The 15,847-nt window shown below is 60.4% G+C and overlaps 1 protein-coding gene across 1 annotated transcript in view; it reads right to left on the reverse strand.

Annotated features, from left to right (window-relative positions):
- Cdh23 (cadherin related 23) overlaps nucleotides 1-15,847 on the reverse strand; it is a 390,629-nt gene that overhangs the window by 99,199 nt on the left and 275,583 nt on the right. The window contains exons 20-24 of the mRNA XM_048808827.1: nucleotides 12,275-12,461; nucleotides 10,270-10,386; nucleotides 6,639-6,751; nucleotides 5,352-5,459; nucleotides 100-329 (exon numbers count right to left, since the gene is read on the reverse strand). Of these exons, the coding sequence (XP_048664784.1) occupies nucleotides 100-329; nucleotides 5,352-5,459; nucleotides 6,639-6,751; nucleotides 10,270-10,386; nucleotides 12,275-12,461 (755 nt within the window). The remainder of the gene's footprint in view (nucleotides 1-99; nucleotides 330-5,351; nucleotides 5,460-6,638; nucleotides 6,752-10,269; nucleotides 10,387-12,274; nucleotides 12,462-15,847) is intronic.

Below are 15,847 nucleotides of genomic sequence, written 5' to 3' on the forward strand. Positions count from 1 at the left end.
CTCTCCTCCTGGTGACCAGGTACAGCCCTCCTGGCCAGGCCCCAGCCTCCTGAGGACCCATCACAGGGGTCTCCCCAGCCCCCCAGGGTCGAGGGCCACCGCCCGCATGAGGGGCTCCGAGGGTGGGTGGGGGTCGTACAGTCAGCCACAGAGACGATGATCCTGCGCATCAGCTCCGCCTCCAGTGGGTCGGGGTTCTCGCGGTCCAGCATGATGTGGGTGGTGCGGATCTTGCCCGTGGTGCTGTTGAGGCTGTAGAACTTGTTGGGAGGCTGGATGCTGTACACCAGGGTGCCGTTCTCCCCCAGGTCTGGGTCCATGGCCACCACCTGCCCGGAGGGAACAGACCCTTCACTGAGCCCAGTGCAGGGGCGTCTCTGTGCCCACCTGTGATAGCACTTAGCACCTAGCACTCACCTGTGTATAGCACTTAGCTCCTAGCACCCACCTGTGTATAGCACCTAGCTCCTAGCACCCACCTGTGTATAGCACCTAGCTCCTAGCACTCACCTGTGCCAGCAGGTGCCTGTGTCTCAGAAGCACTAGGCTCTCTCCATGCACTGTCAACCGCCTTATGAGGTGGACATGTATAACCTCTGGAAGCCAGGAGACAGCTGAACTGGGGTTGTGCCCAGTCCTAGGTCCCTTAAGCCCAGCAGGCAACACTGCCAGCTCCTCTGCGTGTCCTTCCTTTCCAGGCACGCAGGGACAAGTTCATGGGCTCTGTGGTCCTCCAGTTCCCTGCCCCTGGTGATCTGTGCGTGGGGGCTGGGGGGCGTCTGAACCCTGGGCTGAGCTTGGGAAGGATTTGGAAGTGAAACCGTGCCTCATCCCCAAACCTCTCTTCCCTCCATTGGAGTTTCTGGCTGTGGAGTGATGGGGAAAGAATTGGGCCTCGGCGACATCGCGGATGACAGGATGGACAGGGAGCTGTGGCTGGGCCCCAGTTTGCAGGGGAAAACAGCCCAGAGAGGCCCAGGCCAGATTCAAGGTCACACAGCACCAACCTTGGGACCAACCAGCCCAGCTCACACTCTGGGGACAGCAGTGGCTGCCACCCTCAGCTCCTCCACCTGCTGTGCTGCAAACGCCATCATGGCACCAGAGGAGGACGGGATCAAAGCCAGGGGAGGGTGACTGCAGTCCCTAGGGCCGCATCAGGACAGTGTCATTCTTAACTCCAGGACACTCGGCAATGACAGCCGGGCCCCGCCAGCTCCTTCATCATGTTCCATGTGAGGCCTTTATGCTTTGGCAGCAGAATCTGTCCCTCCTCTGGCTTAATCCCCAGCCAGAGGTGTCTCTGGGGCCACTCGAGCAGAACAGACAGATGAGCTGCCCTGGCCAAGGTGCCCACCTGCCCCCGGAGGGAGGCTGATGCTGGGGCCTGACCTGGGGTCCCTGCTGGGAGGGGGACAGGCAGCCCAGCCCCACCAGGCTGCTCCCTCACCAGCCCGTGGCACCAGGGGGTGGGGGAGGGCATCCACCTTCCAGGCCGGAGGTGCCATCATTGTGCCGGGGGCACGTGTCCCCAGCCTCCATCCTGGGGACCCCAGCACCCCCATTTTGCAAAAGGAAACAAGGCTCCAGGGCACCCTGAGCGCAATTCGAGCCAGGCCAGGCCTGTCACTGAAGGAAGAGTGCGCCTGGCCCTTCCACATCTCTGGGGTCAGAGGAGGAGGATGGTGACCCTCGGGCGGGGACAGGCTCCGGGGGAAAGGACCCATCCTGGGCCCACGCGGGAGACCCACTGCCCGCCAGTGGGGGGCTCTCGTCTTCTCCCCCAAGTGCCAGAGGTGCCTGGGTAGACCGCCCTAGCTGGAGGGTGGCAGGAATTCGGGCCCTGGGTGTCCCCCTGGTCGTGGCGTGGGCTGGGGCCCCCGCAGACTCCCCGCCGGGCGATTTCGGGAATCTCACCACTTTCCCTCATTTATTTCCCATTTCACGCTCGTCACTTTTCTCCGGGCCTGACGGGGAGTCATTCTCTCCCTCTCCCCTCTCCTTTATCTTGCTGAGGGCTCTGAATCCACGCCCATCAGCCAGGTCCTTGAAGGAGGCTGCAGGAGCCTCGGGGAGAGCTGGGCCGCTCCCGAGGGCGCGCCCAGGCAGGTGGGCAGTGACCCGGTGCCCGTCACACCTGGCGCACAGAGCAGGTGGGAGACCCCCCCTCCCCCCAAAGCACCTGAGCAAAGACTCCAGCCCCGGAAAATCACCAGGAGCAATCGCCCGAGCCTCGGGCTCCAGGGGACCCTTGGGACAGTCCTGGGCCATGTGCCCTAGAGTCCAGGTGAGGGAGAGCCAGCCCAGCTGGGGAGGGAGGAAAGAGAGACATTCCCCAGACCAGACCTTCCAGGACACAGGCTTCCAACACCTACAATGTGTCTGCCGCTGTGGAGGACACACAGACGGGACTGCAGCAGGGAGGGAGGTGGCCGTGGCGGTGGCTGCCGTATGTGGGCCACTCACTGTCCGCCAGTGCTGCGAGTATGGGGACACACCGACTCTGACCAGGTTGGGACTCTTACTACCTCCATTTTCTAGGTGAGAGGATTGGAACACAGAGAGGTTAAGTAACTTGCCCAGGTCACACAGCTGGAAATGGTGGAGCTGGAATGAGAACCCAGACTCTTTGGTGTCAGCAGCTGCCCAAGCTAGCCACCTCTTAATAACAGGCCACCGAAGGAGCAAGCGTGGACTGTGGGACCTGGAGAAAACCACAGGAGAGGGGCAGAGGCAGGGAGGGCCTCTCTACCAGGAGGCCTTCCCAGCTAGGACAGACGGGGGAGACTGAGGGCGGTGGGGGAGAGGAAGCAGAGCATTCTGGGGGAGGGAGGAGCTTAGGCAAAGGCTCTGGGGTGGGGAAGAGGTGAGTGGGGCGGGGAACTGACAGGCCAGTGGGCGGGGTGGGCACACCTGTGTGTGATGGCGGGGTGTGCGGTGGGACATGATCAGGGTGTGGGCCAGCCCCCCTCAAATGTCACACTTTTCTTGTCACCTGACCTCTGGGCTGGCTGTTCTGTCTGCAGCCACCTTCCCCCATGACCAGTCACACCCCTCCTCACCGGGGCTGGGGCCTTGGAAGGCTCTGGGGGCCCCCTTGAAGGCATTTAAATCTACCCACATACGCACACCTACACACACTGAGATTTTATGGCATAACATCTAAAGTATTTTTATGACTGTTCTTGAAGTTATTTTGCCGTGACCAACTTGATCCGGGTACAAACTCCTTGATTTCTCATCTCCTGGCAATCATATCTAACTGGGAATTCCAGGGAGTTCTGGAACATTTTCAAGAATTCTAGAATTGGTCCTCAGAATGCAATAAGACTTCCACAAACACTGGATTTCCATATTACATTTGGAGGATGTTTAATATAACAGGGTTTAATTTTGATTCTGCTGCTGTGCACATCTGAGTCATTACTTTTATTTTTCTGGCTCAAATGTAACCAGGGGACACTGAGACACTCCAGTGCTCCAGTCCTTGCCCGTCTTGTGCCTGAGGAGGGACAGCAGGACCCTGCTGTGGTGAGGGGTCTGCTAGGGGTCCCCACGGGGCAGGTCCTGGTGGTTTTGAGGTAAGGACTCTGACTCTCACACAGCTTGAGAGGGGAGGGTGATAGGGTGACAGGAGGGTGACAGGTGCCAAGCAGGCCCCCAGCCCGTTATCCATATCTGCTCATGGCTCAGCAGAACATGAGAAAGGCCAGTGGAGAGGGCCACTGTGGACCAGAACTCAAAAGTGCCCAAGGTCAAGGGCAGACCCCACCTGGAAAATCTCTGTGCCTGACAGGGGGACTTTGATCACGTGCCCCAGGCTGGTGTCCTGTGCAGCCAGTTCCTGGTAGAGTCACCTCTGTCACCCGAAGCATAAAGCAAAGGTAATATAAGCAGACAGGGGCTCCGGGGTGGGCACCCGGCCCCAGCTCTTGGGTCCCAGGCTGGGGCAGGAGGTCGTCTCCAGTCTGCCCACCAGGTGGCAGCAGAGAATGCCAGACCTCGAGTCCCACCCAGCAAATGGCCCAGGAGGGTGGTTTTCAAGGGGCCTGGCCTGCCACGCCAACACAGGGGACTTGGAATAACACAGACACCAGATCCCTCGTCCTTGACCCCCTGCCGCACTGGGGCCTCCGGGAGGGGACACCACCCAGCAGCTGGGAGTCACGCAGATCTTGAGTACGTGGACAGGACAGGTGTGACAACCAACCCCTCCTTCGTCTTTGTCCTGCCTCCCAGGTTGACATCCTCTCCCACCTAGATCCCCAGGGCGCTTGGGTGTGAGTGGGCAGGCCTCTGGACAGTCAGATCCCAAAGCCCTGACCCGGTTCCCACCCACGTCAATGCCCAGCTCCTCAGGACGGGGCCACTTGCCGGGGACCCCCCCACTAGACGGTAGAACCTAAGGGCCGGGCCGGTGTTTTCCAATCCCTTGACTCAGGAAGACAGAGGGGGTTCAGGTCCTGATGCCACCTCTCCTAGCCAGGGACCTGGGCAAGCCCCAGAAGCTCTGGGTCTGTCCTCTGTAGTAAAATGGCGGCAAGAATCCCCTGCCGCAGGAGGTGGCTGAGGGTGGGAGCATCCATGGGGGGCCCTGGGCACGGTGCTGGACATGTTCCAGGTAGGCAGTGAATGGGGACACTAGAGCTGTCACAGTTCATGTCCATCACAAGGCTGGCTGGGTGGCAGTGAGGCTGGACAGCTGGGGACCAGTCTCACCAAATTGAGCCAAACGGAGCACCAGGGTGGGGGAGGAGAGGCCCTCGGAGGTGACAGAGTAGGGCAGGTCCCTGGGGCGCTCCACCCTGCCGGACTGGAGGCTGGTCTCCATCCTGCAGGCCCAGTGCTTTGGCCACATCTGCCTCCCACCCTGAGTGGCACCTGGATGTACGTGCACACAGTCACCAGCTGGGAACCTGGGGGTGCTGCACCAAGCACCCCTGGAGTGGACTCTGACCCCAGGGGGCCAGCCCTGGGGCCAGCACCGGTGGGAGCTGGCCAGGCTGATGGCTGTGGGCACCAGGTGCTGAAGAACAGACGCTGGGCACAGCTGAGGGTCGGGGCTCTCCTGGTGGGTGGCAAGAGTCTGGGGATCGCAGGACAAGAGTGGCCACAAGCTCGGCCCCTGCCCCCCTGACACTGTTCCACTAACACTGGAAGCTGGGGGAGGGCTTTCCCTTGACCTCTGACTACCTTTCATTATGCAAGGAAGCTTCTAGAAGTCTGCTCTGAGAGTTGGCTCAGAGGGAAGCGTGTCCATCAGCCCCATGCAGGTAGCCCCAGGGATGGAGGTCGGAACGCACCCACCCCTAGGAAGGGCGGCCTGGTGGACCCTATTCCGACCCACCTACCGTGGTCACGTCCGAGTTGGGAGGGGTCATCTCCACCAGGTTGATGTAGTAGGGGGCGTCCTTCCAGGTGGGGTGGTTGTCATTGATGTCCAGGAGGGTGACGTTCACCTGTGGAGCCACAGGGGGCGCTGTGGGACACGCTTCGCTGAGATGGCCGAGAGCAGGACAGATGGGGACAGCACAGGGACGGGCCCAGGGCCTCACCTGCTTGGCAAGTGCTCTACCACTGAGCCCCAGCCCCAGCCTGCTGATGGCCATCTTGGAGTTAATCATACCAGTTTCATCAAATTTGGGAGCCTTGGTCAGGGTGTTTTGAGGACAGGACGGACGGAGCCAGGTCCCTTCAGGAGGAGAGGATGTGGGCACAGAATGGATGGGACGGCCCTGAAGTGTTTGCTGTGACCGAGGACTTCTCCCCGCCATCCCAGTCTTGGCTGGAGGTGACTGACAGGGCGGGGACTGACAGAATCCCTTGAGCTTCCCATTCCCGGCTACAAGTCAAGCAATTTTCCTGCTCACCTGCCACCAGGTGAATTATTTATAGGGCTCTGATTCCTATTAGCAGGGCCTCCTTGGATGGAGCCGGGCACAGTGCGTTTTTCTGCCAAGTCCCAGCCTCTGTCCCTCTGACTGAGCAAGGATGGGCGAGGACGATGGAGAGCGGTCAGGAGAGGGTTCCCCAGGGACAGCCCAGGACGGCAGAAGGGGCACACGAGGGGAGGGCTGGAGCGACTGCCCCCTGTCCTCTCTCCTCCTCTCCCACAGGGGGGCTTTCTGCTCCCCACTTCCCTGTTCTTTCTGTAGCCAAGAGCTTACTCGGGACCCCAAAGTCCCTCCCTAAGTGACAAGGTGCCTTTGCTGGTCCTACTGGCTCATGGCAGGAAACCCAGGCACCAATTCTCAGCATCACGAGGGCTGGGTGGGCACGGGGACAGCCCCCAGGGACTGTCCAGGGCCTGCTGCCTGTGCCGAGAGGCCCCTCCCTGCACAACACTGCTTGTCGGTGCCAAGGCAGGAGGGGCCTCTGGGGCTCAGGCCTTCTGTCCCCTCCCCTGCTGGCCCTGGGGGCCCTGTGTGCCTCCCCACCCCAGCGCTCCCACATCCCAGGTGGCACGCCCCTTCTTCCCCTCGGTTGCTGCGATGGCCCAAGGATGATGAGGAGGTGGCATCTGCCCCCTCCCTACTCTCCATGCCCCACGCTGCTCAGAGGCCTGGGACACCTGGGAATGAGCTGGGGAGTTGTGACCTGGTCAGCACGGGCAGCGCGTGGACGGGGTGGGCACTCACGGTGGCAATGCCCGTTTTCTGGTTGTGGCCCACGCCGCCATCCACTGCACGGACGATGAGGATGTATTCAGACTTGGTCTCTCGGTCGAGCAGAGACGTGGTGGTGATTTCACCTGCCAGAGAGAGGAGAGGGTGAGCCAGAGGGTCCGGGTGGGCCAGGGAGAGAGCGAGGGAAGGAGCAGGGCCAGGGTGCAGGAGAGATGCCTGCAGGGTGGCAGTGCATGTCTGTCTGTGTGCTCCGGGACCGTGGGATGGTGATCACACCCCTGGGGTGTGAAGTCAAGGCCAATTCTGGAGGCTAAGGGGTGGGAGAACAGAGAAGGAGGCCATTCGGCTTCAAACTCCGTCAGAGAGAATCTGGCCTAGGCTTGACTTTATCTTACTGTTGTATCTCCTGGAACTTGTCACTTAGAGCTGCTGCCCCAGTTTCCTCATCTGGTCCAAAGGGAACATTATAGGGCTGCTGTGGGATTAACATAGCTACTGTCACAGGGCGCTGTTTATTCACAGGAAACGACGACCGGAAGGAGAGACCCCCAGGGTCCCACGCATGCCTGCTGGTGACCCAGTCCCCGTCAGCTGAATCCACAGTGTACTGAGACAATGGTCACAAAGCCATTTCCTAATCACCCTGGGAACAGCATAATCATATCACCTTGACTGTTTTAGTGTGTAAACAAGTGACGACGTTAAGTAAAAACTTAGAACAGACCACGGTTCCTGTCAGCTGTTTTTGGTGTTTCTTCGTTATTTTGGCAAAACCGAAGGATGGATGTCACCTTTGGTGTGGTGTGCTGGCATGTGTGTGACAACTGGTTTCCAAAAGGGGGTGGGGGGGCGTTGGCTGATTTCAGTGGTGTGAGGCTCCCCAGGCCCAGTTCAAGCTACGACTCGATGGCACTGAACGCCGAGTTCACAGACCAGCAGGTGTGTCCTGGTAGGGGCCGACTTCGTCCCGGCCTCCCGGCCAGGCTGCTGACCAGCTCCCAGGGCAGCGGGAAGGGAGCCTCCTCTACGAAGACAGCGAGACCCCGACTGGATTCTGATTTCACCCTTCCCAGGTGCCTGGCCTTGGGTGGGCCTCAGTTTTCTCATCTGTAAAATGGAGAACAGCGTGCCTTCTCGAGCTGTTGTGAGGATGAAGTAACTATAGGCCACACTCCCGACACTCAGAAAACGATGGCGTCTTTCCAGTGGACTGTCATACTTCCCCAAGGGCAGGGACTATGTGCTATCCATCTACCCGCCCCCCCTTTTCCTGAGCTGTGTGACCTGAGGCAAGTGGCTTCACTTCTCTGTGTTTGGTTTCTTTGATCATAAAACAAGGGAGCTGGGTCAGATGGTCCTGAGGGCCACCTGGCCTATTCTCTGACCAGCGAGGGCCGAGCAGGAAGCGAGGCGTGGGGAGAAGTCGGGGAAGGTACTCAGGCCAGGGACCAAAGACTGGCAAAGGTCTGCCCACTGAGCCAAGCTCCCCAGTGGGGTGGTGTCAGTTAATTGGCAGGGCGAGGAAGAAATTAATCTCTAAAAAGTTTTAAACATGAACTTGACGGCATGATCGATGGCCTCTCCTGTCTGGGAAATTAGATCCAATTAAGGCCACCTTTGTGCAGCAGCCCTGGCTAATTTGACCAAGGAGCTCAGAGGAAAAGGCTTCCAACTTTGGAGCTGGAGGAGCTGTGTTCGGGCAGCAGAAAATGTCCCTGTCATCACTACAGGGCCCAGCGTGGAGCTGGAGTCCCTGACACAGAGGCTAGGGCGGGGCCACACTCCATCTGGGTGGCACCGCGGGCTCCAACGTGGCTTCCCATGGCCAGCGTTTAACACTGGGGCTCTGGAGTCCCAAGTTCAGCTCTGTGAGTCCTCAGTGAAGTTCTGAGCCTCTCCTGTGCCTCGGTTTCTTCATCTGGAAAATGGGGCTAATGCTGGAGGGTGGGAAGATGCAGGTCAGAGAGCTGAGAACAGCGCTTGGATGTTAGTTAGTGACACGGCTTCTGTGTCCGCCCTCCGTGTCTCCATCGCTGCACGCAGAAATTAGGCAAAAATAATTGCATCTGGAATGAGGTGTCGTTTTCCTCTTTTCGTGATTGCCTGCACAATACAGCAGAACGACTTTCCTACAGCATTCACATGGTGTTGGTGGTGTAAGTTAGAGGTGATTTAAATCTACCAGAGCACGCAGAGGTCCCGGACCATCTCACACCAGGGTCGGGAGCGCCTTGGTCTCCACGGGGTCCTGGAAGCATCCCCTGCTGATCACGAGGAATGACCGCATTGCTCAGAGCTTTCTGGAAACAGGGGAGGGTGGGGAATGGCTAGCTGGGGTGGACGCTCCCAAAGCAGGGAGGGAGGCCTCTGCGTTTTCAGAGGTGGAAGGAGAGGCTCATGATGGCCCTGGGGTCCCTCTGCCGTCTGTGGACATCGGCTCCAGCCATCTGCTTCCGAAGCTCCCAGGGAAAGTAGATGGGGGAGAGACCGAGGCCAACTCTGACGGGCAGCCATGGACAACTGGTGAGCCACTGATGGCCCATGGCTGGGACGCCCAGGGTCCCCTAAGTTCCTGTTTGCTCCCCAGGGTAGACATCTCCTGGAAAGGGGCCCCCAGGCCTGCGGGCCATTCCCAGGCTCCCTCACACCTGGGCGGGGCCATCGCCTGGTCTGGCCAATGGGCAGGAGTGAGGCACGTCACTTCCAGGCCTGGCCTATGAGCTCCGCGTGGCACCATGCCCCAGGTGCTCTTCCTTCTGCGGTGACCTTGGAGCCACAACCTGGAAGGGACCTGGCCTGAGAACCGGCCCGTGGAAGGCTGTCTGCACACCGTGTTGGACGGCTGGGTGTCTCCATTGTCTTGAGCCGCCCAGGGCTGGCGTCTGGAGTTCCCCGAGCTCAGACAGAAGTGGGTACCTGGAAGTGGGTGCCTCGCAGGCCCTGCGAGGGTCCCGTCCTCCTCCCCTCCACCCCAGGGCCTAGAGCAGCACTTGGCTCAGAGCAGGTGGTTCCTGGTGACCAGACCCCAGATTCCCTCAGGTCTAGGAACAGCCCAGGGTCTCTAATTCTTTTCTTCTGTCTCTTTTTACCTCCTTCCAGCTTCAAGGAGGAGAGGAAGTGGGAGGAAGGCTCAAAGAGAACCAGAGAAGGAGGACAGAGGTGCGTGGGCTGAGCAGGGAGCTGGGGTGGGGCCCTAGGTGAATAGATAAAAGAACATGATGATAGTAGTGTGCCAGAACTTTCTGCGGACCCACTCTAAGCTTGTTTCCTGTGATAACTAACCTAATCCACCAGCACTCCTCCGGCATGCAGGTGTGTGTGAGGAGCAGGTCAAGGACCAGCTCAGTGGCTGAGGGAGGGGGACACTTGGACATGAGTAGACATGTCCCTGAAGAGGTGTGTGGACCACCTGTGTGTAAAACAACAGGTATTTGAAACACAGTAGGACTCCTCGCCCTTAAAGACGTCCTTGAGTGGAAAAATTCACGCTGAGGTGGTTTGGGGTAAGGTCAGGAATCACACTCCCGTGAAAATTTCAGGGATGAAACCGGGTGTTCAGAGTGGGCTTGCTCCAAACAGAAGGGAGGAGCCCCCCCCCGGCCTGTGAGTCCAAGGGTGCAGGGCCCAGGGCCCGGGGGCTCACCCGAGCGGGCGTTGATCCGGAACTGAGAGGAGCCCTCCAAGGAGTAGATGATGGACTCTTGGCCATACTCGCGGGAGCGGTCCAGGTCGGTGGCATTCAGGAACAGCACGGTGGCTCCTTCCAGGAGACAAAGGAGGTGGGGCATTGCTCGCCTGGGCCCCCAGTCCCAGTCCCTGGGGACTAGGATTGACAGAGGCCTCAGGGAGGTAGGGAGCCTGCCCCCTGGGGGATTCCAGGGGTGACCAGGCCCAACTACTTGCCCTCCTGGCCCAGACCCTGTGCTGTGTGGGATGAGGCTCCGTCAGAGGGGGCAGCCGGGGACCCTGGGGGAGGTGGCCTGTCCTCTCTCCCAACCCCAGAGGCTCAGTGCTGCCTCCTCACCCTGCCAGCTGCCTCCTTGTTAAACACTCAGACTGACGACCTTTTACTTTTGAGTCAAAAAGAAATGAAGCTCCATATTAAATTATTCTACCTTTATTGCATCCAATTTTGGTCCTGTTTTATCTTGTTCGCGGGGGAATTTATAAGGGTTTTTATTTTCTCGTTAATGTCCAGTTAAGGCCTTCACCTTCATCCCCAGCTGCACGCACTCCTGGGTGGGGGATCAGCTCTTCCCACAGCAGCCCTGGCCCAAACCGAGGCTCGGCTTAACCCCAGCTGGAGACGATGGGCCCGGCAAGTGCCTGGGCCTTTCTGAGCCTCAGCCTCCTGCTCTGCAGACGGGACCTCCCTGTGGGATTGCGGGGAGGACCCCTGGGCAGGAAGCACGCTGGGCACCGTGGCCCGCAGTTTGCTCTCACTGCACTCTGCTGGTGGTCTGTGCTGAGCATTGGAAGGTCAGGGGTCAGGCAGGTGATGGGGGCCCCTTCCAGGTGGCCAGGGGCCTCGGATCTGACTGGTCCATCCTGCTCTGAGCAGGGGCACAGGTACACAAGTTCTACTGTGCCCTGTCATCCACACGCCCTCGCTTAGGAAGAGAACTAGGTACCACAGTGAAGACCCCATGGGAGATCCCCACGTGCTCCAGGAGGATGGCACCTCCTGGGGATGTGTGGCGGTCACAGGGAGGGGTGGGCTGGGCATGGCCTGGCACCTGACTAGCTAATCGTCAGACACCAGAGAGGTGCCCAGAGGTTCTCTTTAAAATGCCCATGGAGCCGGGTGCGGTAATACACACTTATAGTCCCAACTCGCTGGGAGGCTGAGGCAGGAAGATCTCAAGTCAAAGCCAGCCTCAGCAATTTAGCAAGGCCCATCTCTAATGAAATATATATATATAAAAAAAAAGTTGGGGATGTGGCTTGGTGGTTAAGTGTCCCTGGGTTCAATCCCTGGTACACCGCACCCCACAAAAAAGGCCTGTGGTACCCCTGGAAGGCCACCCCTAACTCCAGTGGGCCCTGCACCTCATGGTGCCTGACTCCAGCTTATCCAGGTGTCCCTGATCCAGCTGTCTCCAAGCTGGCTGTTTATGACTCATGCAGTGGTGTGGCAGTTCCTGACACAAGCATGTCCCCATAGCAGAGCACACTCTGGCCTCAGGGTGAGACCACCAGGTTGTCTCAGGGCAGAGCACATGCCCCGGAGCCAGGCGTGGACCTGGGTGGCCCAGGGCGGAGCCTCCTGTCCTCACCCTCACCTAGGAACACACCTCAAGGCCATTCTTCAAGGGAGTCCTGGTTCCTAGACTGCCTCCCAGCGCCTCAGTCTCAGAACTCTGCCTCTACAAGGCTTAATTGTCATCTGTCACCATCCTCTTCCTGCTGCCAGAGAGCAGGGACCCAGCGCCCAGGGGAGGGTCTGCACATAGTGGCTGCTGTCAAAGTAGCTGCTGGTAGCAGATAACCAGACGTCCTCAAAGGCTTCCTGACTTGTCACAGGACACCTGGCCTGGGAAACAGAGGTGGCCACGGACCTCCCTACATTCGTGTGCAAGGCCGGGAGCGGGCCTCGAGGTGCCCGAGGCTGCTGGCTGCCCCCGCCCCTCACTCCCTGCGGGGCCTACCTGCCATGATGTTCTCCACCACAGAGACGAAGTAGGCGGGCCTGCTGAAGGTCGGCGGGTTGTCGTTCTCATCCTGGAAGGAGAGCAGGCGGGTAGCTGGGGCCAGGGAGCCGGTCAAGCTGGGCGGCAGTTCCAGGTGGGCCAAAGGGAGCAGGCTGGGCCTGGTGGCTCCGAGGAGCTCTGGCGGCTACCGTAACCAGGGCCAGGGGGGTGTCCCTCTGGCAAGCCCGGGTTCCAGGAGCAAGGCAGGACTCGAGGGGCAGAGACGGGGAATGAAGGCAGCAGTGCCTCGCCCGCGTCCCTGGCTCTCACTCCAGCACCACCCTGGGCTCATCAGCCCCCACGCTGGGGATCCCCATGGGCCTTCCCTCCCAGCTCAGTAAGACAAAGATGGAAGGTTCTAGAAACCCTGCTAGAAGGGAGGAAGAAAGGAGTGCCACAGCCCCAAGGGTACTGGAGTGTGCAGTGGCTGGCCACAGGTCCTTCCCAGACTCTGAGATCCTGCCCTCAGGGCGGGCTGCAGGCAGGGCCAGCCGGACCCTCCTCATGCACATGGACAAGGGCTCCACCCTGGCCAGGGGCCTGGCCCCCTCCTGGAGCTCTTCCTCCTCTGGTCAGGCCTTCAGCAGGCCAGGGCAGGGCTGGACTAAGGAGCTGAACTGGGCATGGGTTGGGGAGGCCCCGTCTTGGGGGACCAGAGCCACATGCAGCCCCTGCCTCTGACCCGCTGCTCCTCGGCACCGTCCTCTTCACCCCAGGGGCTTCTGGTCCCCCTGCCCTGCAGCCTTCCCCCCTTGACCTAAGAGTGCAGGGCAGAGCCCAAGAGGGGGCCGAGGGACAGCCCCGGGCGGTCTCTAAGCCACGGCCTTCAGGAGGTCCTGCTCCCAGGTTCTCCTGGCTCAGGGGGCTGAGGGCTCCCCCAGGGGAGTGGGGTGGGCTAAGCCCTTGGCCAAGCGACTAGGAAAGAGGACACGCTGCCTGGCCAGCCACCCCTCAGGGCTTCAGAGACCCCTAGCCGCTATGGTCGTGGGTGCCCAGAAAGGGGACGCTCCAGTTCTTTGCAAACCTGTCCCTTGGCTCACGCTGACCGGTCCCTCAGCCCTGGGACTGGCTGTCCCAGGACTGCCCTGATGTCCCACGCCCCAGCGGCACCCCTGGACCTCTCCCTGCCCCCTGGCGCGGGCACAAGTGCCCCTGCACACACCCTGGAGCTTCTGCCTGGCTGCACCAGACGGCGGGGAATGCCAGCCACGGAGCACGAGGCAGAAACTTATTAGCGGTGATATTTCCCCGGATCCTGGCGCTGCGTTTGCTATTAGTTCTAATTCAGCGGCTCCTTCCACAAAAGCTTATTGTCCCCTAATGGGAAATCTACAAACCGAGTTTGACTTCTTTATTAAAAACCAACAAGCAGTGGATGAAAGGAATCACCTGGCCCCTCTCACCTGCTCCTGGCCCTGTCCCTCTGGTCCTGGGCTCCGCCTCTCCCCACCCGGCCTGGCCTGTGCGGGGAGCTGCCGACAGCCCCCCATCTCGCCAGGGGTCTCCCTTAGAAAACCCTTTTGGTGGAGGGAGGAGGCAGCACAGCCAAGTGACAGCTACTTAAAAACCACCCACGTGCAAAATCAGCCGGAAGGCAGTGACCTTTTCAAGTGTGGTCCTTAGCTACGAGTGACGATGCTGCTCAAGAGCCCTGCTCTCGGCACCAGACGATCCACTTACAGCTGGGGTGGCACCTGTCTTTGTCCCCAGCCCCTCCTGGTCTCCGCGGGCTGGGGTAGACTTGGAAAGGAGGTGTATACTCCTGCTGACCCATGTGACAGTACTGAGGGAAGGGGACACTGGGCCCCCTCTGCTGGACTGCGCTGCCCCACCCAAGCCCCTGCGTTTTGAAGCGGAGTCTCGCGCCCACTCGGCCCCCAGAGGTTCTGTCCCTGGAATCAGGGGCGGCTGCGCCCACTCTAGTATCTGCAGTGGATCACCTCGGTCCCTGGCCTTCCTCTTCCTGCTGGCTCTGGTCCCCTAGAGAGACTGAGGGGAAAAGAGAAGAGGCCCTGCCCTGTCCCAGCTTGGGAAGGTCCTGGGGTGCAGGGCAACCCCTGGGGTTAAAAATCTCCTGAGGACAGGTCTCCGAAGGCCTAGCTGCTCCAAATGTGGTCCCCTGAGCAGAAGCGTCAATCAACCACCCTTGCTGCAAACCCAGAACCTCAGCCTCAGCTCAGTCCGGCCACATGAGCATGTGCACTTCAAGAAGGTCCCCAGGTCTCAGTCACATCCAGGGGAGGGACCACCCAGGCTCCAGGCCAAAGAGTGTGGTGGGAAGAAGATCAGCCTGGAGGCAGCAGGAGTGGGGTTCCACCCAGCTCTGCCACTAACCAGGGACCAGGAGGCACTGTGACCCACCCTCCCTGAGTCTCAGGGTCCCCTTCTGTAAAATGGGGCTGAGAAAGGCTGAGCGATGGGAGGCTGGTGGAGCTCAGCTAGCTGCCACTGGGTGGTGACGCCTGCGCCGCCCTGGGCTGGAGTACAGACCTCAACAGTCTCCCTCAACCGTCCTGCCCCGCCCTCTCCCAAAGCCTACAGAGGTCCCTCTGCCCCGTGAGCCCGAGGACAGGCTGGAGCCCGCTGCTGCGGCAGTGTTTGTGGCTGTCTCATCAGCTGCGAGAATGACCAGCACAGCAGGTGCCAGGTGCCAGGTGCCTGATTCCCTGGAATCCTCAAGGCACCTCTCGGGGAAGGTACCAGGCTCGTCCCCATTTTGCAGATGAGGAAGCTGTGGTTCAGAGAAGTAAGCAGCCCTCTCCAGGCCACACAGCTGGAAGAGCAGCACTCGAACCCAGGTGCCTCCCAAGCCCTATGCTGGGGCCGAGCTCCCCTCCCACCCGGCATCTCTGGGGGTGGCAGCGCAGGCACCCACCTCCCTTTGCCTCCACCCAGGCCTCTTGCCTCACAGACAGGACCACAGCCCTCCTGGGGGGTGGTGGGGTGGGGTCAGGTAGGGGAGGCGTGGGGGCTGCGGCTGTGACCGGGAAGTCGAGGTCAGGCTGCGGTGTGGTGAACACCAGGCCGTGGCCAGCACTGCCAGGGGACCCACCGTCTGGGTCCATGTTAAGGCTGGAGGTTGTGGGCTCAAGACAGGCCAGTTCTGGGCTCCTGTGGACCCCTCTCTCCCCGCTCCACTCCTTGAAGCCAGGTGGTCACACACAAGGACTCTAGACCAGGCCTGTTCTGCACTTGCTCTGCTGCCCTGGCTCTCACCCTCGCTGCTCCCTCCAGCCTCCCTCACCCCTGCCCAGGACCCCATCTCCTCCAGGGCTGGGCCTGGCCTTTCCCCTGGGGTGCAGGGACCTGGGGCAGCAGCTCTGGGTGGGGAGGATGAGGCTAAAGGCAAGTGTGGGGCGGCCGAGGCAGGAAGCTGCCTGGGCTGGGGTTTTCCTGAACTTCCTGTCAGACTGCAGCTCATGGCCACCTGATCCAATCCTGGGGGGTCACAAGGCTCTCACTGCCCTGGACGCAGGCGGGGGTGGGCTGGGGGGGCTGCTTGAGTATGCCCCGATGTGCGGGTCTCAGCGG

Source organism: Marmota marmota, unplaced genomic scaffold (assembly GCF_001458135.2).
Source record: "Marmota marmota marmota unplaced genomic scaffold, marMar, whole genome shotgun sequence".
NCBI classification, from domain to species: domain Eukaryota; kingdom Metazoa; phylum Chordata; class Mammalia; order Rodentia; family Sciuridae; genus Marmota; species Marmota marmota.